The sequence below is a fragment of the Ambystoma mexicanum genome, chromosome 4p (assembly GCF_040938575.1).
Source record: "Ambystoma mexicanum isolate Mex_15411 chromosome 4p, UKY_AmexF1_1, whole genome shotgun sequence".
Lineage (NCBI taxonomy): Eukaryota > Metazoa > Chordata > Amphibia > Caudata > Ambystomatidae > Ambystoma > Ambystoma mexicanum.
In genome coordinates, this window is record NC_090927.1 from 276,755,503 (window position 1) to 276,782,832 (window position 27,330).

Genomic DNA, 27,330 nt, shown 5'->3' on the forward strand with positions numbered 1-27,330 from the left:
TCTGGCTCAGAAAGGCAGAAGACGGACTCGCCTATCTTCCGAGTTCCAGAGAAAAGGGTCTCGCAGCACTTGAAGGAAGACTGTAATGTACCTAACAGTGGGTCTGTCCGCCTGGCCTTGTTGTATTGGCCTTACTGACATTTAAGACCTGACTCCTTACCTTTTAAAGACCTATACTTTAAACATTGCTGCATGGGCCTGCAGGCCCCAGTCTTAATAGCTAGAGTGCTGCTTTAACCAAACACCTGCAACTTCTGTGTATTCCCTTACAGCAGTGGGTGGTTAGTGTTTTTATTAGTTTGCCTGTGCTTTTAGTCACATTTTGATTGGACTTTTATTTTGGTACCACAGTACTATTGTTGTTTTGGATGCTGCCTTGCTGGCTCAAACCCCACTTGAAGAGTATAGCCTATACCAGGCCGTGCTACCTCAAAGAGGCAAAGAAGGTGTAATATTCATGCTGTATCTGTGCTGCTTTAATAGCAGTGTGGTGCTGAGTAGGAGTTTAGAAACCACTACTCATCCCTGTACTCCTGCAGGGCAGTAGTCATTTTGTCACAGCAATGAGGCTCTAGGTGCATCAAAGTACTCTGGACATGGCATCTGCAGATGTGGGATTTGGGACAAATTACTTAATCACATTCTGCATCAAACTGCAAATGTATTTCATTAAGTTAAATATGTAAAACAGCATGAGGTCTACTGTCCCGATTCCATGTTCCAACACTCCATCACACTTGCTCATCTAGTTTAATCTGAAACCCGCCAGCCCTTACTTTTCTTTGCGCAGTGCATCATGTTTGAGTTGCTCCTGCTACAATTAGTGATCCCCTCAAAGGATCCCACTTTGTACTTCAAATTTGCCAGATATTCTTCAGTTGGTGTTAGTGCTGATAACAGTATTAAAGGAATTAACTTTAATGGAGTTTGTCAAAAACGTTGGTTATATGCCGATGATATTCTAGTGGCTATTCAAGATCTTATAACATCAATCCCGGCTCTGATGAATTTGATTGGTGAATTTGGTTTTGTGTCAAATTATAAAATAAATTGGTCCAAATCAGAAGCTCTGCCCTGTTGGTTTCAAATGGTGGCCATTAAAGATTGAATACTTGGGCATATGGATCACAAAGAATATTGGGGAAATGATGAGCCTAAATATGGACATGATAATATGAAAAATATCATTGGAAATAGAGTGTTGGGAGTCGCTTAGTCTGTCATTGGGGGGCAAGGTAACAGCGATTAAAATGATAACACCAAAAATAACCTATATCCTAAGCATGATCCCTCTTCCGGTGAAGAAATAGATATTGAAGAAGGTGGACAGCATACGCCAGTCTTTTTTTGTGGAATAAAAAGGTCCCTAGATTGAAACTGTGGAAATTACAACTACAGAAAGATAGAGGGGGATTAAACATTCAAAACGTTACCATCAAGCGTTTAAGTTGCGACATGTCATGCCATTCATTGTAGAAGAGGAAGATGAAAGGGTAGTGGAGGAGGCTAACATGGCGGGTCCGTTGAATGCATGGGCAATCCTATCATCTTGCAGTGCAGATTGTGGGTATCTGTAGGAATCAAGACTCGGACCAGGTTGGGTTGTTTTGCTGTAATAAGGCTTTATTCAAATAAAGTGTAACTAAAAGAAATTATAGTCCATTAACTCCTTAAAAGTTACTTCACTCTCAGGTAGCCTTCACTCCTAAGTTTCCTTGCTGTCCGGATAGGCCCACCAGTCGTTCCTTCTCTCCTCGTCCTCTCCGTATGACTAGAAAAAGCAACAACAAACTGTAGATCAGTTCCCAGGCTTTTATCTGATGTGATTGACTCGTTTCCCCCCCCCAAATGGAAACCTCCCCTGTCTATTGGGCTTCCCATTGGTTGATTCAGCCATGTCCCGCCTCCATTAAAGGCTGCCGTCGGCTTCCTGAACACCTGGTTCTCCCGCTTGTCAGGGGAAATTCGCTCCCAGTCCTGGTCGCTCTGTGAGGCCCCCCCCCCTTTTGGAAGACCCCGGCCACTCTGCTCCCTCCCTCCACATGGGCCAACACATCCCGTCTCTCCCTCCGCGCCTCCCCTGATGGTGAGAGGAGCTCGGCTGGCTGTGCGGGTCTGTGCTCCGCAGCTGCCCCGTGTCTCCTTCAGGCTCGCCGCCACCAGCCCGGACCCCATGCCATAGCCCTCGACGCCGGAGCCGGCAAAGTCAGGTAAGGAAACGCAGGATGGAGGCGCCCTTTCTGCCTCGCGGCCGACTGCCACGAGGCCATGAAGTCCCGCTACCCCTCCACTTCGGGTTCCGCTTCACAGTATCACTCCATCTTGATGGAATTTTTTAGATCTACCTGGAAGGCGTATGAAGTGGCATGGAAGATGAGGCCGGGTCTAATCAAAACTTCTTCAATTTGGTTTAATCCAGCAATACCGCACAGAACCATATTTTGGATAAATTGGTTTGCGGCAGGAATGAAAAGAATCGAAGATCTATTTGAAGGTGAACGATGGAAAACAGATCAAGATTTAAATCCACTTATGGAGAATATAGGAGTTTGAAAAGAGCAGTACAAATTCCAAACTTGGTCAATTCAGACAATGAATACTATTAGGAAAATAGGAAGTCAAGAAAGCATTGCATCTAAGATGTACCATCTGTTAAGCAGGATACATGGTCGGCATGCCTAAAGGGGGAGATGACGCAAGGTAGATGGGAAGCTTTGTGTGGGAACATCAAGAGGATGTCTTTAAACATGGGTGAAAGGGCACGTCAAGTTAAGATCCTGAATAGTGTGCTTTGGACACCTGCTCAAATGCATAAGCAAGGTTTGATCATGACTGACACTGGCTGGGGATGTGGTCATGCCCGTGGTATATTGGAGCATATGTTCTGGGAATGTTACAAGGTTAGAGATTTTAGGAGAGGAATTACCTGCTTGATGAACAGTGTGGTGAAGGAAGATTTGGATTACGATTTCGAGACATTGATTCTAGCGAAGAAAGGATATGGGAGGACCTAAATCATCATCAAGTAACCTGGATTTTAAAAGGGGCTTTAGCGGCCAAAAAACGAATCTTGCAGAATTGGAAGTAGACAGGTTTTTTAACATGGAACTCTTGGGTGGAAGAAATGTACTCTATTTGCAATATTGAAAAGTTGGTTTTAACAATGCAGAAGAAAGAAGTCCCATTGGGGCCTTTTTGAGCTTGGATATGGACTGAGATTTTGTCACAAGAAGAAGTTGACAGATACGATAAATACATTTCTGATATTATATATATTTGGTAGAAGGCACATGTATATATATCATTGTGATTTAGAGGGTTGAAAGAAAGTTTGTGTATGTATGTTTTTTGTTTCTTCTCTCTCTTTTCACCCAGATCTTATGATTAGACATTGCATTCTAGTTTGATTGTTTGGGGGGGGAGCAGTTTGATTCTATTTATTAAAAGAATTTAAGAATGTTTCGGTTGGATTTGTGTAAATTGTGTGTTTACATGTTTGTTGGAAAATGTGAATAAATTAGTCCCAAAAAATGTATTTTAAAAATCTCTGGAATTGCAAATTAGGTCAACAAAGCTGAGACCTATTGTCTATGGATCTAGTCAGATGTGCATGGTTTGAAGTGAAGTAAAATGTGAAAATATATTAAAACCAGCACTGCATCATGAATACTTACTTTATCGTGATCATTCTTCTGTCCAGTCTAGTGGAGTCCAGCTTTTTCATTTGTAGAACATTCTTGGTCCACTGAAATCGTTCGGAATTAATGAAGAACAGTGGCTGGTGAACAGCTGAGTACACTTCCTCTCCCAAAGGAAACATCCAGGCATCTAGGGCTATCCCACACCTGGTGGGAGAACAGGACATTTAAAATGACAACAGAGCTCATCAAAATCACTAACTCAAACAAAGAACGTCGCTCAATTCCGGTGTCAGACACACATTGAAAACAAAGACAGTACACAGAACTAGAGGTGCTGGAATTTAGAAAAGGAGGATGGGGATATGGACCGACTGACAGAAGCCTTAGTGTTTCTGCCAACCAACATGTGCAGTTTGTTTTAGAGATGGCAGACATAGTTGGAGGAATGTGAAGGAAATATATAAGAGGTACAAATTGCTTTTTCATCTTAGTTAAGGATGCTTGTGCTTAAATAGTGCCAACATCCGCCTTAAAGTACCTAGACTACACTGCCATACCAAGGAAGGCCCATCTTCCCTTCAGTTCTCCATCAGAAGACCATAGGTAGTGTTTTTAAGTTTCCTTATAAAGCCTTCTCAAGGGAATATTTTGTATGCATGATGTGTAAGGATTAAGGTAAAGCCTTCCACGGCATGGTAGTCTAGACCGGGCCAATGAGAGAAGGTTTGGGGGAACATGGTATGCTGGCACGAAGCCCAGATTTCTTCGAAGGTCCCACACTGGGCTAAGCAAGAGGAAGCTGGGCGTCTGTACAGAATGATCATCTTGGTTAACAAGTGGTCCTCTGTGCTGCCATCCCCTTCATGAAGAATATATAATAAGAGTCACTGCCTGCCAGATAGGCCATAAAGACAGCATATGGAAACTAAGGCACAATAACCATATACACTAGTGACACGACAGACACAATGTTCGATTTCCAAACAAGTCTGGTTTATTTCAAAGTATCTCAGTAGGCCGACTGGGTCTCAACGTCTCGCAACATGTGTTCCCAGACCTCGTGAGACGCAAGAGAGCGAGCAACGCTCAAGCAACAACATATATACATTACAGGCAATCAGTACGAAGGAAATTCGATCCGCACATAAACGTATCATTCAGACTAGGGTTCAGTGATCGACAGTAGTGACATTATGACCAGTCTTCATTCAGTCTAAACATAGTTATTCTAGCAATGGCTATTGAAACATAGGGGTAGCGTCCTGCCACATAGATTCAAAAACAATTTTCCTCTGCATTTATACTTGCTGCAAAGGTTATGTCAATTAGCATACTAAATATCAAAGAAACGGTATACTCATGTTAAACAAAAGAAAATCAATGGTGACTGTTTAGCTTATTTATTTAGCTGATGCCAGAAAAGAACATGGGTTCAATTTCCCATAGTATTTAATAGTTTTTTTGAACAACACCTGCCTAGTGATTGGCCGACATATTAAGAAACAGAACAAAACATAAGGCAAACTGGAGACTCAATTCAAGTTATTCACACATGGTCATACGTTTGCTAATGCATATACATAAGAGCAGGGCAGTTCTCCAGCAATTATGATCACATAACACATAAAACATGAAATTATAAATAGTGAACCCGAGTTAGTCTTCACAGATACATCCTAATAGTTGTTTCCAAGGTGTGCTGGATATTTGGGAGGTAACCAAGTCTTTGGTCATTTCCTAAAAGGGAGTCAAAGAAATGGCTCAAAAAGGACAATTCAAGGTGTCCCTATTACAGAGAGTGCTATATCTAAAGCTACGTAACATAAGGGACTGCTCAAAAGATGTGGAAGGACTTCAGAGCTGCAAACTATTGAAACATAGGGGTGGCGTCCTGCCACATAGATTCAAAAACAATTTTCCTCTGCATTTATACTTGCTGCAAAGGTTATGTCAATTAGCATACTAAATATCAAAGAAACTTAGTGGCAGCAGAGACAGCTTTCGTGTTATGGGGAACATAGAGCTCTTAGTTCAGCAAAAATATCATTGTTCGTAGCAGAGAAACATTCCTTAGCACGTTATCTGTGTGTTTCGGTTCATGAGCTATGGGTCAGACCGTTCTGAAGCAGAAAATACCACTCTCCGCGAAGGAGTACCGCTAGAAGAATATAATTCATGGTTTAACTGCCTTTTACTACAGCGTTTGCTAGACAGGCCGGCACCTGGACTACTGATTAGAAGCGGCTTCTGCTTGCCTTCAAGGACTTAGTGAGAGAGAAGAACAATGTATCTCTTCATAGTTTGCCATTCCGGTCTGTGTTAGTATTTCAGCATTCAGGCCGTGGCCTTGCACCGTGTGTGAGTTCGAAGCATAGAATACATTTTGCAAAGCGTTTTGAACAGAAAAGAAAAAAGCAAATGGCCGGAATTTCACAAAATGGATGCCCTCTGGTTACATTGACGATTCTGCGATTGCGATGTTTGTCACATGATGCGATTGGTTTCTGGCCAACATACTATAGGGTCATTTCTGGTCTAACAAACCCTCCTTTTGGCCGTAAGCCAACAGCATCATCCATACATCGCATCTTCATCGGACCATGTGTCCAATTATGAACTATGCATACTACTATAATCGTCATCAGAAACATTTAATGGCCATAAATTCTTTGATTGTTTCATTTTCGTGTTGTGCACCTTCCTTTACTATGCGAGGAAGTTTCGTTTTGATTGCGTGTACACACTCATGTGTAATTTGGGAGCAGAGGATTGGCAGGCATTGTATGCAACAACAGCAGAACATGAGGATTCCAAATACCATGAAAAAAATTGCAATTAATTTCCATCCCCATGATCGCAGCAGTTCCCAAAACCAGGAACTTATATTCAGATTCCAACCACCTGTGGGAACATGAATTTCAGAACTTAGGACATGCAATTTCTGATTGCTTCAAATATCGTGGGGGAGGAATCACTTATGAATCGACAGCACGCTGACCCCACCAATTTGCATACCCCTCCACGATCAGCCAAATCAAGGACCATTCTATTCTGAAGTGCAATTAATCTGATTGCTTTCTGTTCTAATGTCATGCTATAGAGTATATCTGTAGTTCCATTTATCGTCTTTTCCAACACCCTGGACAGGTTCCTTCTATTCCATGAATGTATTGCTTGTCCCCAAAATGGTATGAATGACTTCGCTATATCCCCTGCAATCTGTCCTGCAGTATCATCTCTTCGTGGCCTAGATCTGGATAGTTTTGATATTTCAGAAGTTTTGGAAAGAAATATACCAGGTAAAGTATACCTAAATAACAGGTCCCTTCCCAAGTTCTAGGTAACCATGGATAGGCCTGATCTCCACAGACAAAGTAAACAGAACCTCCTATATATAATGGTTTCTCTTCTTGCTCAAGTACGGCAGTATTCATGCATCTAGTAAATGTTCCCACTGGATAGGAACCCTTTTTCCGTAAGCAAAACGGGACAGAACGTGGACTGTGATTAATAGTATAGGAGGGAGTCACAGCATCTTTGTTTCCTACTGGAGCCATGTTAAAAGTGATTAGAGATTTGTAAGGCCTAGAGAGCCTATCTACTGGACTCGTTGTTTCGTGTTTATTTTGCTTCCACTTGTAAATATGGAACAACCCACTGGTTCCAATACCACTCTTTCAAATTCATTTGTTTGTTCCATCAAACTGACCAGTAACACTATTGTTCCACTTTGCATAGAATAACGCTCTCAATGATGCATAACAGGCAGTATTAAGTGGCAAGGGATGTACATACTAGGGGTGTACCGAAATTCGGCTTCGAGTAAGTGTTCGGCCATTTCCGGCTGAAAACTTAATTAATTAACACTCAAAGCCGAATAGGTTCCCCTTTGTCTGCATGCCTGAAATCATTCAGGCGCTTCACTGCAGTTTCCATTACAAAGCGGTATGCAAACAGCACTCCCTCCTTAAATCCTTTCCCAAACTACATGACAATGTGTGCATGCTGGGGGCTCTGCTTCTCCGCGCCACTTCAAGGGCTGCCTATAATCTTCCCACACAATGCAGTCATTTACAATGCAAGACTAGCCAAGCCAAGCTCAGGCTCATCTTGACACTGCATGGAACTTAATGCCAAATGCAGATATAAAGCACTGCGGGTCACTCTTAACACAGTGACGGGCAAAGGGACACACTGCGGAATGCACGTCCCAGAACTCAAAGTTAAAAACACCAGGATAGGACGGGGCTTTCTCCGGAAAGGAATGGATACTGTTGGCATGTATGAGTGCATTAAGCAGATGTCTCAGGATTGACATGTAATGCGTGGGAACGCTATACAGTCATGCTTCTGTTTGGAATTCTGGGACTTGTAGTGTTGCTAAATGTCAAATGAAAAAGAGAAAAACTGCAAGGCTTAGAGACCAGAGGAAAAAAAAAATAGGACTGAATGGCCTTATCATGCAGTTCCACGGGAAATTTGAGACCTCTGTTTTAAATAGCTAATCGCCATTTGTCTGTTTTACTGAATGCAATGATAACCGGATGGTGGAAGATTTCTCGCGGTGACCTTTGCATAGTCCACTCACTGCTAGAGTGAACGGATCTGTGTGTGGCTTCTGTTCATATTGGTGCATGCAGCGCTGGTGCAGGGCAGTGAATCTGCAGCCTGACGACTTGGACATTTTTTCACGGGATGCGCTTCGTTTAAACATATGCTGTTAAATTGTGTCATGTATTCACTGTTACTGGATTCAGGAGCTGTGGCTAGACCCGGGCCGTAGCCAAGTAGGGGCTAGGTGTGGCGCGCCATAGGGGTAACAAAGCTCTGTCTTAGAAGTTGTGTCTGCGTTCGCAAGGGGCTCTGTCCAGTCCAAGGGGCTCTGTCTAGTACTGTGTGATTTGATCTTCTCACCTGGGGACTGTCATGATGTACCGCAAGCCAATCAAAGATTCTCACCATGACTTTGTCAGTCCAGGGCTGGGAACTGCACATTTTATTCCCACAATGCTTAATATCAAGCCGCATGCCCGTTCACACAGTGATACACGCAGGTGACTTTCTCATGATAACAGTGCCTACGGAACATGGCAGCGGTTCGCAAAAATAGATTTCTCCAATTGTATGTGCACAGGTCAAACGCATAGGGGGGAACACATCTGCATTATGTGCTTGGCCTGAATCATAAAGGTTTTACTTTTGTAATTGCAGATAAAAAATGTGTCTTGGGAAGATCTGATATAGCACACCGCAGGTCATAACACCATGGGCTTGTGCAAATGTGTGCCTCTTCCTTCTGCTCCCTCACTAGGCAGCCTCGGGGAAAGCTCAATGCTGCCACAGGTCTGAAAAGACACCTGGCAGCACTGACCTAGTCAAAATAGAAATGTTCATGCTTTGCATGAGCGTTTCCACATTTTTGTTACCTTTGCATTTAACGAACAGAGGTTGAACTGCTCTGGCAAAGTTTGTCTTGCCTATACTGCACACCGAGGCTCAGGGGCTAGCCCAGGAAACTCGCAGGTCATGCTTCAGAAGACTTGCTGCGGACACTGAATGCAGAAACAGCCAAAGCCTCACATACTTTTCAGCAACTGCCTATATACCAATTTGTGGTTTTTGGTTGTATTAGGCACTTGTGCAAGTGTAACAAACATTTCCATTATCCAGTTCATTAGATTGGTCAGGTTTTGTTGCAGAGCTTTGCATTCTGGGACTTGTAGTCGTACACACACAACTAGGTTTTGAAGGTGAATGTTTAAATAAATAAAGAACTATTGATGCACATAATGCTATTTGAGTACCAAGGAATGCTTCATAGTGATTGGAAAGGTAAGGAGGACAGGAGACAGCTAATTCCCAGAGCAGTCCTTAAGTGTGTGGTTTCAAACATGAAGAGTTAACTGTAACATTCAAACTTCACCAGAATAGTCTTAATAGCATGCGTAAAGAAGTTAGATGCTCCCACACAAGTAAGTTTGTCCCACAGTCTGAAGTTAGCGCCTCTCCCAACATTTGAAGGGTTAGTTCTTTTTATCTTTTAACAAGCTTTTAATAAACTTAGTGTAATCTATATGCCCATTTAATAAACATGAAAACTCATGCAATAGAATGTCTCCTGATTTTATTTAATGAAATGTTGTTTATTGTGTTCTAGAACATATTTGTTTGAAAAAACAACTATTCGGCTCACTATTCGGTTTCGGCCGAAAAGCTGGACCAACTATTCGGTATTCGGCCGAATAGTAATTTCACTATTTGGTACACCCCTTGTACATACCAACCCATTCCTCTTTCACCATGCTGGGGTAAATGGGAACAGACCCAACAATTGGACCTATTCAAGACAGCATGAGTCATATTCATAATCAATAGCAATGTATTATTGTCATAACCTTTTCTATGTTTCACTTCTTGTGAGGGGAGATTATAAGAGAGCACATGTACTGGGCTGCTCATAGTAAGAGCATTGGTAGCAGTTAAGAGAGTTCAAAGGATGCACAGTTTCCAGATACCAAAATTGGGACCAGTGTAATCAGAAAGCAAAGCGTTATCATAATCATGTTATTGTTTCCGAACCAGGTTCTTCTAGCTAGGAACAGGATTAGGGGGTCATTCTGACCCTGGCGGTAGGGGGTTAACGGCACCGGCAAGGATGCCGGTGCCGTTAACCCCCTACCGCCCTATTACAAGGTCCCTTAGCGGGTCCCACCAGGGCCGGCTGGTTTTACCAGCCGCCCTTAGCGGGACCCGTTAAGGGACCATGGAGCTAATAACTGCGGGCCCGTTATTAGCTCCTTCCCCATTCCCATTGAGCCCTATGGGGGCTCAAATGGGAATGGGGAATGGTTTTCGGAATGGGGACTTACCGGGTCCGCATAGGTCGGAATGTCCCGGTAAATCCCCATTTCGCCTACCCGGACCCGAGTTTGGAGGCAGCCATGGTGCTAAAAGCACCATGGCTGCCTCCAAACTCGGAATGACTCCCTTAGTCTCTATTTCTATATCAACAGCATTGGTGCAGGAAGGAGCAGGAGCGAATATAGACATTGTCTTGCAATGTTTATCTCAGGAACAGTTTTCAATGTTCGTCGGGGAAAGTTCTCCACCGCAACACACGTTAACAGCAAAGCGTTCAAGTAGCAGCAAAGCGTTCAGGCTAGCCTGCTTAACAAATGACAGCAAGCTGATGTGAATCTGCACAGAGCTCCAAAAACGGCAGGAGCAAGCATCAATTGTGTCGGTACCATATGCCCCTGCTCGTTAACACTAGGTTGCACTGGTCCTTCACTTTTCAATGGTAGCACCGGGAAACCGCGTTTCAGAGCTTTCTATTTGATGCAGCTTGATACAGCTCATACGCCCCTTTTCCCTAGGCCTCCGTTCCCACTTCATCCATGTTGGGAACAAAGGCAAAACAAAGCGCAGATCTCTTCTGATTTTGGGAACGTTGATTGTACCTTATGGCTCCAGGTACAGTATGATCGATGAACACTGCACTCTCATATCCAGAGGCAGGATCAGCGCCATCCTGCGATGCAGTGCAAGATGATAAGGCAGCGGCCGGACAAAGTTGAGGCACCTTTGGCCTTTCCATCTTCGTTGCAATCTCCACAGGCCCTTTCTCGGGCGTAGGAAGCACTTCTGGCAGAGAGCTGGCGATGGTATCTTTGTGATCAAGTGCAGCTGTATTTCTTTCAACGTCAGGATCAAGCAGCTCTTTCAAAGGAAGCAGAATTCTTTTCGTGTGTGTTGCGTGGATACAGTGCTTGCGCCCATCCACTCGGACTGCAGTCTGTGTGGCCAATAAGACCTGGTAGGGCCCCTTCCATCACGGTGCGAGTGAAGACTTTCTTTCAAAATCTTTAATCAATGTCCAGTCCCCAGGCTGCAGACAATGTCCTGGACCAGTATATCTGACAGGAAGAGCCTCCTGCACCTGCTGATGAATTAAACGCAAGTTTTTAGTTTGGCTGCGGAGCATTCCAAATATTTTCTGGTCTCCCCATAACTATTTCATAAGGGGAGAGTCCAGTCCTTGCTTGTACAGATGTTCTCATGCATAATAAAGCTAGTGGTAATGCATCGGGCCATTTCAAATTGCTCCCCTCACAGATCTTACACAATTTATTTTTCAAGATACCGTTCTAACGTTCCACCAAACCGGCACTCATCGGGTGTCTGGCCGAATGGAATAGTTTGTCAATTTGGAGGACTGCACAAATTTGTAATATCACTGCTGCAATAAAGTGCGGACCGTTATCTGACCATATGACACATGGTAGGCCAAAACAGGGAAAGTACTCTTTTAGCATGACTTTAGCTGTGGACATAGCTGTACAATCTTTCAGGGGATAGGTCTCTACCCCTTTACTGAATGCGCAGACCACCACGAGGACATATTTATAGTTTTGGCACCTTTCCATTTCTATGAAATCAAAATGGATGACTTCAAACGGCATAGAGGGGGGGCTAAAACTTCCTACTGGTGTCGCTGTTCCTTTTCCAATGTTATGTTGTAAACAGGTCATACAATTTTGAACCAATCTTTCAGCTGTTTTTCTAATGTGTGGATTCTGCCATACAGAATCTAGATGTTGAATCATTTTCTTAGCACATATGTGTGTTAGACTGTGGGCCATAGTGACAATTGCCATTACATAGGCATTTGGCAACATCCATTTTCTGTTCTGTTTGTCCACCCAACAACCTTCAGAATCTAATTCTGCTGGACCCTCAGACCAGGTTTTTATTTCATCTGCGGTAGCTTCTGCTTGCATTTCTTTAACTGTGGCAATCCCATTTTCTATCATGCAGGGTACTTCTTTCATTTTTTCAACATACATGTGTGTAAATCATTGGAAGTTTGTTTCGCAATTTTGTCTGCAAATGACTTTCCCTTTCCAACATTACATGTTACCTTTTTATGTGCTTCACATTTCATTATTGCTAATCGTTTGGGAAGCGCAAGGGCTGACAACAGTCTCACTATCAAAGTGCCATGTTGGATCTTGGTTCCATGTGATGTCAGGAAACCCCTTACAGCCCATAATCGACCAAAATTGTGTACCACCCCAAAGGCATACTGACTGTCAGTGTATATGCTTACATTAAGGTTTGCAGAAATTTCACATGCTCTGGTTAACGCCATTATCTCTGCAGCTTGTGCTGAGTTATATGGGATTCTTTTGCTTTCTACAATACTTTTCAGTGTAGTGATGGCATATGCAGAGGTTGATGTACAATCGGGTAATTTAAAACAAGAACCGTCACAAAACATTTCTCCATCTGGCTCTTTCTGTGGGGTATTGTCACGGCTCGCTCTCTTCGCTCCCGTTCTCGCTCCCTTCGTTCCCGTCCCCGCCACTTGGGGGCATGTTCTGGGGTTTAATCCTTACTGGACATTTCCTTCGAACCCTATGCTACAGTGTTCTGATGAATTGGGAGCGTTAAAACCTTATTTTCCCAGTTACTTCCCTTCCGGATCCATTCCTGGTTTTTGGCAGCCAGCATGCTATTTAAATGAAATGACTATGTTTCCCAGAATGCCTTGGCTCACTGCTTCACCTCCTGCTTCCCAGAATGCCTGGCCCACTGCTTCATCTCCTCCCTGGCAGCCAGCATGCTACTCAAATCAAATGACTATGCTTCCCAGAATGCCTTGGCTCACTGCTTCACCTCTTGCTTCCCAGAATGCCTGGCTCACTGCTTCACCTCTTGCTTCCCAGAATGCCTGGCTCACTGCATCATCTCCTCCCTTGCAGCACAAGGCTGGGAGGAGGATAGGCAACACCTGTGGCTGCAGGTGCAGCAGGCAGCACGCCTGGGGGTGTGCTCGTTAAGCAGCTTTAAAAGCCTCAGTTTGCTTCAGTCCGGCGCTGGTCATTGTAGCAGTGTTCCTGTTGTGACTAGTCCCTGTTTCCTGTACTTGTTCTGTGCCTTGTACCTAGTTCCAGTTCCCTGTTCATAGATATTGAGCCAAGTATCTATATCCAGTTCCTTGTTCCTAGTTTCTGTGCTTTGTACCTAGTTCCAGTTCCTTGTTCATAGATATTGTGCCAAGTATCTAGTTCCAGTTTTGTTCCTAGTTCCATGCCTTGTACCTAGTTCCTGTTCCTAGCTTTGTGCCCAGTTACTAGTTCCTGTGTCCTGTTCCTCTGTCCTGGATTTCGGATTTATGCGCTTATTTGATTTATGCTTTCTGAATTTCCCTTTCTGTCTTCCTCTGTCTGCAGACAGCCTTTCTCTGTACTTTACTATTTGATGCAGCCCAGTTTGCCGGTGTTTTCTGTCCCTTTATGCTGTCCTGGTTACTGAAAAGCATGATGTATTACTATTTACTTTCGTAGAATTAGTTACTGCCTTTTCTCCTTGGATTGGGTGGGAAAGGTTTCCTTTTGTGATATCATTTTCCCTGCTCCTAATCCAACTTTATTGAGATTCCACTCCATGTTTTCCATTGCACTTCTGCATTCATTTTCCATTGATTATTAGGTGTGGGTTTGTTGTTACCAGTTCCAGAGTGTTTCCCATTTAGTTTTCCTCACGATTTATTATTCCACTCCATGTTTTCCATTGCACTTCTGCATTCATTTTCCATTGATTATTAGGTGTGGGTTTGTTGTTACAAGTTCCAGAGTGTTCCCCTTTTAGTTTTCCTCACGATTTATTATTCCACTCCATGTTTTCCATTGCACTTCCGCATTCATTTTCCATTGATTATTAGGTGTGGGTTTTGTTGTTACAAGTTCCAGAGTGTTCCCCTTTTAGTTTTCCTCACGATTTATTATCACAATTCAGACTTGCCTTTTACTAGGGTTTATGTATTTTGTTATCTTTAACCCTTTGCTTTTACAGCCTTCTGGGTCCCTGTTTGATCTACAGGGTTCGTGAAATTACTGACATTCAAGTGGTCTTTCTGGTCCTCGTGAGTACTGTTTATAATTGCCTAATTCAGTATTCTACAGATTGTCAGTTCACAGAATCTGTCCTTGCTTGCCCGCTACGTGGGTTTAGCGCTGTCAGTATCTGTAAGAGCATAGTGGGTAAAGAGTTTGCCGACTTTCCTTTCAGTCATAAGGAGGTCCTAAGTGTTTACCCCACATCCCTTTTCCTATATTGGTAATACTGTTTTATCTTATTGACGTTCCTGGGTTTTACATATATACACAAGACTTGGGTATTATATACACGTTGTTAGATTCAGAGTTGTTCACAGTGCAACTGTGTGCACTTTCCCTTTTGCCATAGTATGCCTTCTTCCTTTCTTAACAGAATGACCAGCCCTTCTTCCCGTTTGTATACGGCCAGATCAAGAAAGAAGGGTAGCAAGGCTACTAAAAAATGTGTACAGAAAGTTTTGACTACGTTTGCCTGTGATAATCAAAACACTGATCCAGACTTAAATGAACTCCTTGACACGAATGGGTATTTACGTGCAAGATATTTTACCCATCGCCTGGCCCATCATACATTGCCTGATCCTAATTCTGTTTTTAATTTTGATCCAGATATGTCCGCACAAGCCTTAGCAGCGGAAAATAAAACACTGTTAGATCTACTAAATATGAGTACATCTGTTGTTGAACCCCATGATTCCTGTTGTGCTTTACCTCAGATTGAACAGTTTCATGATTCAAACATAAAGAATGAAGGGGTTCATTACATAACTTCTGTTTTCAGCCCTCAGCCAACTGCTTACTCCTCTGCATAAGTACTTACTGTAGTCCCTAATGTCAGGAGGTCTGATGTCAGTAGTTTACTTAAGGGTAACACAGACCAAGTCGGTAAGCGAGAGTATAGATCACAAGACCTGCAAGCAGTAAACGACGATGTACAATCAGTACACGTCCAGATGACTAGGGCAGGTTCCAGCCCCGATGCCACCATGTCTTCCCTTGTGACTACTGATAGGGATGTACAGTTAAGCCTGGGCATGTTAAGAGTTGAATTTGAGGAATTAAGACGAGAATACATCAGTTTATTAGAAGAGAATAAAACTTTACGAATTTTTCTGACTACACCTCAAACTTTATCCGTTGATGAAGTGAATACTGTTCAATCTCTGAGTGAGGAGGTTTTAGTAGGTCATGATACTTGTCAATATGAAAAACCTATTGGGAGTGAAAGTCCTCTTTCTTGCACAGCACTTATTCAGAGCACAGATTCTGACAATTGTTCTACCGTTTGTCAGGAATTGCTGTTAGTAGAAGATTTACAAGTCACTCCTTTGCCTAAGAATTCCTCCGTAGCAGTCAGTCATAATTCAGAGTTTGAACACATACATGCTTCTGTATTTCAAACACAATCCACAATGGTTGCGTACACAGAATCAGTCATTACTGTAGGCTTAGGTTCAGCCCTTGATCCAGCTGCTGAGACTGAAGTAAACATTCAAGCTGATGTGGAAAACGATGCTACCTCTGTGTTCACTCCTCCTTCTGCCAAATTTTGTCACAATGAACAATCAAAGACAGTACATAATTCTTGTTTTGATGGACTCATTCCACAGTATACTAAAACAAGGACCAGGCAAGCGCTTCCTGAACTGTTGATTGATAATTTGCCACCTTCAGAAGTTAAGACAAAGGAATGGACACTTGACGAAATACTGATTAACAGAGACTTTGGAAATGACTCTGTGTCATCCACTAAGGAAAGGTGCGGCATGGGTCCAGCTCAGTCTTTGGTTAATGGTGTCATGGAGTCAATCGCCCTAAAGGTGCTTTCCATTCCTGAGCCACAAATATGTCTGTCGACTTCTGGGACTTCAGTCTGTCCTTCTACAACTATTGACTTTTCGACTACCCAGTCCACGGCTCTGCAGTCATCATTGTCAAACGTGTCTTCAATCAATGAACAATTGCTATATCTGCCAGTCACTCAAGAGCCTTCACCATGTACGTGGTCAGAGCCAAAGACCTTGACAAGTTTGTCTTCAGCTAACGAGACGGCTCCAGCTTGCATGCCCTCAGCCTCTGAATTTCCTCTGGCATGCCTGTTTTCAGATACAGTGACTCATCCAGCAGTTTATCCTTCAGCCATGAAGCCTCCGGTAGCACATCCTGAGTGCCTGTCTCCGGTCCCAGAGCCTACTGCTAGTTTGGCTTCAGTTCATGAAAGAGCTGTATCCTGCTCAGCCTCGCTGCCAATATCGGAGGTGAACCTGTCTGCTCTGTTTGATCATGTTGCAGATTCATCTACTTCAGAGCTACCTCCTAAATCCCAGCCATTTATTACGGATGAACATCCAATCTGCCCATCCTATGCTTCAGGAGGATCACCAGAAGGCCTGCCTTTTACACAAGCTAATTTCCCCAACTGCTTGTCTGTAGAATTAGCACCTCCCGCATATGCTACATCTGAGTCTGAGACTTCTGCCAAAAACATCAAGCTGGTTCATGACTTGGGAGAGCCTTACATGCAAGGCCGTTGGACTTGCCTAGAGTGTTACAAGAGCGTGACGGATACCATCAGCCATGGCCTATACATCGAACAAGCAGCCAACCAGGATAACGGGCCGGACGGTTCACATTTGGGGGCCGGTTTGGATAAACCGCTTGACAGCCCTTTTGTTGCCGGATCTCACATGAGCCTGAAGGAAGGGACGGGCACGGTTCCCCAACTGCTGCACCATTCGGGTGCTAGTAGCCAAAGGGAGGATATGACTGCTGCAGTTCAAGATGTGTCTGTTATTGCTCCAGCTTCGAGTGTGCCTGATGTACCAAGTACTGCGTCTATCACTCCTATCGGTATGCCAAACGTCCCTGTGGTTGTATCCCACGTGCAACAAGGTCGCCATTTGACTGACATCAGGAATACCAGCCTTGTACAACCCATTGGACTTCCAGGCCCCCAAGGTGTGGAACAAATGCAATCAAACCTTGGTCACCCTCAACCACAGGCCTTGAACCAGTCACCACCTTCTTTGTCTGAACATGAACATTGTCTGAAATCCGCTGTTTTCTCACCTCCTGTGTGTTCGCTCTCAGCAGGGGGGCTACCAGAGTATCTATCATTGTCCAAAGCATGCACCAGCCAGTCTCCCTCCTCAATGATGTATGAGTGTTCGCTCCCAGAGACTGAGCTTCCTGGACTTTCCAACTCTACTTCGGGTCCTGCAAGTCCTTCATGCCTTTCTTCAACCCATGAGTCCTTTCCTCACCGAAAACCTGCCTATGACTCTTATAGACTGCAGCCTGATTCTATTCATTCCAGTCCTTCTGCCCGTGGATCATTGTTTTCGTCAGTGCCACCTCCGAAGACAAAGCGCTCCAGTCATGGAAGGAAGATGTTTTGTGCGAGTAACGGCCGCCTGGAGTCGGCCGTGGAAGGGGGTATAGTGTCACGGCTCGCTCTCTTCGCTCCCGTTCTCGCTCCCTTCGTTCCCGTCCCCGCCACTTGGGGGCATGTTCTGGGGTTTAATCCTTACTGGACATTTCCTTCGAACCCTATGCTACAGTGTTCTGATGAATTGGGAGCGTTAAAACCTTATTTTCCCAGTTACTTCCCTTCCGGATCCATTCCTGGTTTTTGGCAGCCAGCATGCTATTTAAATGAAATGACTATGTTTCCCAGAATGCCTTGGCTCACTGCTTCACCTCCTGCTTCCCAGAATGCCTGGCCCACTGCTTCATCTCCTCCCTGGCAGCCAGCATGCTACTCAAATCAAATGACTATGCTTCCCAGAATGCCTTGGCTCACTGCTTCACCTCTTGCTTCCCAGAATGCCTGGCTCACTGCTTCACCTCTTGCTTCCCAGAATGCCTGGCTCACTGCATCATCTCCTCCCTTGCAGCACAAGGCTGGGAGGAGGATAGGCAACACCTGTGGCTGCAGGTGCAGCAGGCAGCACGCCTGGGGGTGTGCTCGTTAAGCAGCTTTAAAAGCCTCAGTTTGCTTCAGTCCGGCGCTGGTCATTGTAGCAGTGTTCCTGTTGTGACTAGTCCCTGTTTCCTGTACTTGTTCTGTGCCTTGTACCTAGTTCCAGTTCCCTGTTCATAGATATTGAGCCAAGTATCTATATCCAGTTCCTTGTTCCTAGTTTCTGTGCTTTGTACCTAGTTCCAGTTCCTTGTTCATAGATATTGTGCCAAGTATCTAGTTCCAGTTTTGTTCCTAGTTCCATGCCTTGTACCTAGTTCCTGTTCCTAGCTTTGTGCCCAGTTACTAGTTCCTGTGTCCTGTTCCTCTGTCCTGGATTTCGGATTTATGCGCTTATTTGATTTATGCTTTCTGAATTTCCCTTTCTGTCTTCCTCTGTCTGCAGACAGCCTTTCTCTGTACTTTACTATTTGATGCAGCCCAGTTTGCCGGTGTTTTCTGTCCCTTTATGCTGTCCTGGTTACTGAAAAGCATGATGTATTACTATTTACTTTCGTAGAATTAGTTACTGCCTTTTCTCCTTGGATTGGGTGGGAAAGGTTTCCTTTTGTGATATCATTTTCCCTGCTCCTAATCCAACTTTATTGAGATTCCACTCCATGTTTTCCATTGCACTTCTGCATTCATTTTCCATTGATTATTAGGTGTGGGTTTGTTGTTACCAGTTCCAGAGTGTTTCCCATTTAGTTTTCCTCACGATTTATTATTCCACTCCATGTTTTCCATTGCACTTCTGCATTCATTTTCCATTGATTATTAGGTGTGGGTTTGTTGTTACAAGTTCCAGAGTGTTCCCCTTTTAGTTTTCCTCACGATTTATTATTCCACTCCATGTTTTCCATTGCACTTCCGCATTCATTTTCCATTGATTATTAGGTGTGGGTTTTGTTGTTACAAGTTCCAGAGTGTTCCCCTTTTAGTTTTCCTCACGATTTATTATCACAATTCAGACTTGCCTTTTACTAGGGTTTATGTATTTTGTTATCTTTAACCCTTTGCTTTTACAGCCTTCTGGGTCCCTGTTTGATCTACAGGGTTCGTGAAATTACTGACATTCAAGTGGTCTTTCTGGTCCTCGTGAGTACTGTTTATAATTGCCTTATTCAGTATTCTACAGATTGTCAGTTCACAGAATCTGTCCTTGCTTGCCCGCTACGTGGGTTTAGCGCTGTCAGTATCTGTAAGAGCATAGTGGGTAAAGAGTTTGCCGACTTTCCTTTCAGTCATAAGGAGGTCCTAAGTGTTTACCCCACATCCCTTTTCCTATATTGGTAATACTGTTTTATCTTATTGACGTTCCTGGGTTTTACATATATACACAAAACTTGGGTATTATATACACGTTGTTAGATTCAGAGTTGTTCACAGTGCAACTGTGTGCACTTTCCCTTTTGCCATAGTATGCCTTCTTCCTTTCTTAACAGGTATCAGTTAGATCAATTCTTCCTTTTGTCTCTTGTTCAGTAACCATTAAATAATCATGGGGGAATTCCTTTTCACCCCCTTTGTCGTCGAGAGGGGGCATTAACTCGGCCGGATTTAAAGCGCAACACCTCATAATTTGGATATGTGGTGCAAATAGAACTATTTCATACCTTGTTAATCTGGCTGATGTAAGGTGTTGCGTCTGCGTTCTATTTAAAAGAACGTTCACTGAATGGGGCACCATGACAGTTAAAGCGTGACCTAAAACCATTCCCTTGGTTTGTTTTAATGACACGGAGGCTGCAGCAACAGCTCGCAAGCAGCGTGGCAAAGCACATGCAAAATGATCCAACGTGGAAGAGAAGTAGCCGCATGGTCTATTTCTCCCTCCTTGTTCCTGAGTCAAAACAGCCAAAGCACAACCATTATTTTCATGCACAAATTTGGCGTGCCTAAAACTGGAGCTGAACATAATGCAGTTCCATGGCAAAGGTAAGGTAGCATCTTTCCTTGTCAATGCCACTATCGGTTTCACAATCATAGAGAGGTTTGTGATCCACTGCCTACAATATGAAGCCATGCCAATTAAAGCCCTGACTTCTTTCTGCGTCTTTGGAATATGCATATCAGAGATGCTTTCTATTCTTTCTGGTGTCAATCTTCTTCCCTCCTTCGAAAGGAGGTAGCCAAAGTAGGTTACTTCCTTTTGACAATACTGGAATTTCTTTAGTGAAGCTTTGTGTCCATGTGCTGCTAAATGTGTCAATAGTGCAACTGTACTTTCTTTACAAATGTCTTCTGTGTCTGCTGCTATCAATAAATCGTCTATATATTGTAACAAAACACAACCTGCTTGTAGTTCTAGCATTTCTAGTTGTTCCTTTAATGCTCTACTGTAAATACTCAGACTCTCAGTGTAGCCCTGTGGAATTCGTATGAATGTGAATGCACGTCCTCCTAGAGTAAAAACAAATAAATATCTGCTATCTGGATGTACTGGAATACTGAAAAACGCATTCTTCAGACGACAACACTAAAATATGATGCAGATGCTGGAATCATAGTCCGGATTGTAGTCACATCCGGGACTAATGGAAATTGCAGATCAACAACTTTATTAACTCCACGCAAATCAATTATGAAACGTTACGGTATGTCATTGCCTCCTTTCTTGTAAACCGGAAGAATCGGACTATTGCAAGTACTACCAGCAGTTTCTTCAATTACGTTTCTTTTAATCAAATCTGACAATGCATTTCAATGCTTTCTCTCCTTCGGCCGAAATTTTATATTGCGGAATACGCAGCAATGTAATTCCTTCTTTCAAAACAATTTTCACTGGCTCTACTTTCAAACAACCAAAATCATTGTTGTTCACAAGCCGGTACTTTACTCAATTCAGTCGGTAATGGCTTAGATAAAAATTGCGATACAGGAGTCTTTTGTGGCGATATCGTCAAATACACTCCATCAGGTGAACAACAAATAACGGTATTCAATTTCTTCAACAAATTTAATCCCAACAAATTTTCACCGCAATCTTTCGTCAAAAGGAATGGGCAAGATTCAGTGAATGGACCTAGTGTTATAGGTACTGGTTGTGACACTGGACTAATTACTGGTGTACCTGAGAACCCTACTGAGACATTCTTATGCCCGGACAGTGGATCTGGAACCCGCTGATGGTCAATCGACCATTTTTGTGCACCTGTGTGCACTGGAAAAATGTGTTCCCTATTCCCAACCTTCATTTCTACGTAGGGCCCTTTCTGGTCTACGGGAATAGATACTGGTTCCAACCTCTGTCTTGGGCTGTCCTAGTAGAACAATACATCGTCAGATGTAAAGTCGCCAGAGTAATATGCATTGGACTGATTGTTAAAAATATTTCCAATTACTTGTGCTGTTTTGCTGTTGGTTCTGATTCTGATTCCCCTGGTTATTCTGAAATTGTGGCGCTCTTTGGTTTCTATTCTGTCCTTGTGTTCCCAGGCGACCTCTATTCTGTCTTCTCGGGAAAGTCCCCTTTCGATTCTGTATATGCGGGCACTGTGTTCACCAATGGCCTTCTTGTCTACAATAGGCACATTGATTAATCCCTATTGGACCACCTTTCATGTTGGATGTTAGTGAAAATTGGACACTGGATGGTGCGTTCCCCCCACCTCTATTATTGTTTGCTACTTGCTGCAACAATACTCTTGTTTTCAAATTCCCTTTGTCCCTTATTTCTTTGTCCTTCTCTGAATTTACTCTATTTTCATAATACTGGGCCATGTGTAATACTTCACTTTGTGTTTTTACTTGCCATGCACTTTCAGATGTCATTATAAAACTTTGAATTTTTGGTACCAACCCTTGCACAAACTTAACAAACAATCTCTTCCCGGGTTCAGTACTCAAGTCTTGACCACTAAAACCTGCAAATACTTCTTCAAATAGATTAAAATAATCAGTCACTCCTTCTTCGCCCTGTAAACAAGCAGTCCATTTATCCCAAACTATTCTCTTCTTGGGTACCAAAGTTTTCAATTTCTCTATTATTCGCGATGGTAAAGCCAACATAACTTGTGGCGGCTTTTTCTCCAGCCTTTCTCTCACTATCAATTCTAATCAAATTCTCCCATGTTTCACCGAATATCGGCACGTCATTTATATTTCTAACCTGTTTCCATATATCTACAGAAAGAATCATGGGAAACGATTCAATTTGTTTATTGATGGGTTTTTCCTAATATCGGGGATCGTCTGCTTGATATTATTTACCTCTTACCTAGAAAAAGGGACATGTACAAACTGTGCAATATAATGGGCATATATCGTTTGTGCTGGAGCTCCTCCAGAGGCAGCAACTTCTACTTTCGGGACAAACGTGGGAGGCACTTCCCTCATGGGTAATTGCAAACTAGGCCTTTCAACATTTGTTAGTTTATTAAGCAACAAAGCCAAATCAAGACAAAAAGCAGTCGTTCCAGTTTCAGGTGAAAATGCTCTTTTGTAAATCGTCATTAAATCAGCAGGACAACATGTCTTATTCTTCATACATTCATTTTGTAAATACTCTACCATGACCTGTAATACCTTTCTCTGCATTTCTGGTGTATACTGACTAAACGTATAATGCACTTCCATTGGGGAAATGGCGGCATCTGTAATCCATCTAAGCGCATCTCGCGTACAAATTCTCATCTCTTCACTAACAGGTTTCAACGGAGGAAAAAATCGTTGCTGGACATAAGAGGTTTATCTTTCTTCATTAATTCTCTATGCAATCGTTCAAGCTCATGCTTAAACACAAATATTCGGCCTACATGTTCTCGTACTTTCGTCGCATTATCTCGTAGCTTCGAAAGGACAACCAAATCACGCAACTCTTGCGGTACCACTCTATCGGTCAAATCACTCCATATTTTCACAAGATAATTCCCCATGCATTCTAACAATACCTGCTGTTCACCAAGGCCTCTATGATCAGATATGTAACTTTGCACAGCTGCTTCATCGCCGCCATCAACATAGGTTTCTGCCCAATCTCTCAGTTCTTCTTTCCTTACTTCGCTAACCATACTACGAGTCTGTCTACTGCTTCCTTGCGCAGGCCCCATCTCTGTAGAACTGCCTACTGAAGCGGCTAGCTCATGCTCTGACGGTGGTGGAGGAAATTATGTCACAAGCACAGGGGGAGAGGAACTTACTACTGGTGCAGATGGAATAACTAGAATGGGAGGTACATAAGGAGGAGGTGCAACTGGGTCAGTACTTTGATGTTCATTTCTTTGCTCATTCAATATTTTGTTTATTAGCTCATCTGATGTATGCAAATCTTGCTGAGGATATATTTTCTGTACACCTAATTGGAAAGCCCTATGCATGCTCCTAAGGGCTTCTGTCTGTTGATGCTGATCATGTTCTAGCGCTTTCTCTGCATTCGTTTTATGTCTGTGTGCGTGTTTCTCTCTACTTTTCAAACAGAAATTAGCTTCCTTCCTCCAGTCTCTCACGACGTCGAACGCCGCTGGTCTGGCCTTCTTGCGTAGCAATACTGATTCTAAGTTTTCTATATGGGCTAATTCAAAGCTCCCATCATTAGGCCACTGTAGATTTGATACATGTCTGGTCTGCCTATGCCAAATCGCATTAAACACTATTGCCCTATACTGTTTTTTACGAACATTTCATATGCCGGCGACCCCGCGGGTGGCTCGACCTGGTCAGTTTCCAAAGACTGTCTACCGTAGTGGAAAAATCTCACTAGACAGGAAGACAATTTCCCAGGCATGGTTAATCCTTACCCTTTCCTTAACCTGGGTGTTTGATCTTGCAAGAGCAACCCTCGACCAATATCAGAACGTTTAAGAATCGGTGCACGACTCACCTGATCAACCAATTTGTCACTCAGGACGCAATTCGTCCGTATACAGACGCAACCAAGAATCGTTGTGACTGCGTGTCTGGCTCAATTTGCCTCGTTCCAGGACCCTCGCCTCGATGCTCTCTGGTCGTTGCTCGTCGATCAGGGATCGGCTGTGTACAGCTCTGCAAAGGAGTCTCATCACTTCTACAGGGGCGCCCCAAACACCTTTCGATCCCGGCTCGATAGCTTCGTCCTCGACTCGTTTTTGCCTTCTTCAAACTCAACGTATACGATGGAGCATAAGTGGGAGGGTCCCTATTCGGATGCCATATTTGCTAGGCCGTAAAGACCGCATATGGAAACTAAGGCACAATAACCATATACACTAGTGACACGACACAAGGTTCGATTTCCAAACAAGTCTAGTTTATCTCAGTCGGCCGACTGGGTCTCAACGTCTCGCAACGTGTGTTCCCAGACCTCGTGAGACGCAAGAGAGCGACCAACGCTCAAGCAACAACATATATACATTACATGCAATCAGTACGAAGGCAATTTTGATCCGCCCATAAAGGTATCATTCAGGCTAGGGTTCGGTGATTGACAGTAGTGACAAATATGACACGTTATGACATGTCTTCATTCAGTCTAAACATAGTTATTCTAGCAATGGCAGCAGAGACAGCTTTCTTGTTATGGGGAACATAGAGCTCTTGGTTCAGCAAAAATATCATGTTCGTAGCAGAGAAACATTCCTTAGCTCATGAACTGAAACACGCAGATAACGTGCTAAGGGTCAGACAGTTCTGAAGCAGAAAATACCACTCTCCGCGAAGGAGTACCGCTAGAAGACTATAATTCATGGTTTAACTGCCTTTTACTACAGCGTTTGCTAGACAGGCCGGCACCTGGACTACTGATTAGAAGCGGCTTCTGCTCGCCTTCAAGGACTTAGTGAGAGAGAAGAAAAATTAATCTCTTCATAGTTTGACATTCCTGTCTGTCTTAGTATTTCAGCATTCAGGCCGTGGCCTTGCACCGTGTGCGAGTTCGAAGCATAGAATACATTTTGCAAAGCGTTTTGAACAGAAAAGAAAAAAGCAAATGGCCGGCATTTCACAAAATGGACGCCCTCTGGTTACATTGACGATTCTGCAATTGCGATGTTTGTCACATGATGCGATTGGTTTCTGGCCAACATACTATACATACTATACTATTGGGTTGTTTCTGGTCTAACCGAGAGTCCACTGAATACAGTGCAGTCACTGCCTGCCAGATTTGGCTATTATCCCCCTAGGAGGTTTGCAATCCATTGCCTGAGGATCTGGAGATGAGAGGCTCTAGGACAGAAGAGCAGATGCAGGTAGGGAAGAGACGTAGGTAAATATTCACTGAGTGACCAGTTTGGCCCCTAGATAAGGATTGTGTCCAGGGACGTGGGGCATTGAAGGGGTAGGAAATCCCATCTGGAACCCCACAGTGCATAGAAAGCCAGACCAGAAGGAGACTAGTCTGCTCACTTTCACCACTTGATGACCTGCACCTGGCCTGAAGCTCAGCAGAACTGATTAAAGTCTTATAAGATTGCAGTCTGCTGAAGTCAACATTCAAGCCATCCATTGCAGAATTCTTCAGCTCCAGTAAATCCAGCACCACCCTTCATAGTCCTTGAGTAGGAGTTGTGAAAGCTCCCCCCATTATAAAAACAAGGTAATCTGTATGAAACAGAACATTTTAATTTAAAATTTATATTTCAGCATTTTCAGTTTATCTAAGGTTGTTTGGGAACAGGTGTGCAACAGGGTTGTGAGGGGGAGGGGTGGAGGTGGTCAATCCTTTAACTGACAGTCTTTCACTGTCAAAATTGAACACATTTAACATTTTAAATTAGACATGTTAAACTTTTACAGTCTATCTTCTGACATTGAGATTTTTCAATGTGCATTAAAAGGCATAGAAGACACATTGACCTTTGTACCAAGTCTATTGTATTGGGGAACCTTTGTCATAGATCATTAGACATAATAGGATTGCTGCTATAGGTCTCATCCGCTTAACCTGAAAATATAAATCACGTTTGATTTTCCATTTTTACCAACTTTTGCAATCTGTTTTAGATATTTCGCCCTATAAAAAAGGAAATGGGGGAGTTTTCTCTCACAGATTTCAAGACATTATATATTTTGAGTTGTGCCTTAATGACATTCCCTGATGTCTGCACTTGGTTACTCTGCAGATGGACCTGTAGATTCTGGTTGGGCAGCTGATCGAACCTCAGCACCTGGTACTGCCAATCATGTGCAAGCTGTTTTTCTATTTCAATGTATAGCCTTTGAAATGCCAAGGTCAAGAGCTTTTCGTAAATGGCCTTCGTCTTGGAGAAATGAATTGAGTAATTATTTGTACTGTTTTTAGAACATTCATGCAGATAATGGTGTAATCTGGTCTGGTCTGGTCTGGTCTGATCCAGCGCCACAGCATAATCAGAGTAAAATTTAATCAGTTTGGGATGATTAGAATAATCTTGAGGAAAGGCTCTTGTTATGGAGAATTCGCTTATAAGGCTAATGTCCCAAACCTAGTGAGTCCCCCAGCAGCTTTGCTGGATTTTTGGGGTTTGTTTTTTTCTCCTGCTAAGAGTGAGACTCTTTTCCTCCCACTCTTAGGTATGATCTGAGGTATGTCTTTGACTTAGTATGTGTTCATGGGCTATGGGGTCGCCTTTTTACTCCATAGGGCATCATCTGTTTTGTATGTGTGTTACACATCACCCTGGGTGCAGTGACACAGGGGTGTCATAGTGACCCCCAAACATAGACTCCATACCCTGGGACTGACTACTGTCTCCCAGGGTATGTAAAGTCACCAGTGACCTTGCTAGTCCAAAATTGTGAACAGAACCAGTACAAACCATCATATTGTGGAAGTACTGGAAGGGGTTAATTAGATTGCCCCTGGGTCTGTTTTCAAGGGGGCACTGTCCATTCCCCCCCTTGTCGAGTTTCTGGCTAGTGGCAGTGGTTA

General features: G+C 43.3%; 1 protein-coding gene across 7 annotated transcripts in view; it reads right to left on the reverse strand.

Moving 5' to 3' along the window:
• Positions 1 to 27,330, reverse strand: part of PLA2G7 (phospholipase A2 group VII) — a 314,769-nt gene that overhangs the window by 44,830 nt on the left and 242,609 nt on the right. For all 7 annotated transcript variants that reach the window (XM_069605817.1, XM_069605818.1, XM_069605815.1 and 4 more), the window contains exon 9: positions 3,675 to 3,845. In XM_069605817.1, coding sequence (XP_069461918.1) covers positions 3,675 to 3,845 — 171 coding nt within the window. The remainder of the gene's footprint in view (positions 1 to 3,674; positions 3,846 to 27,330) is intronic.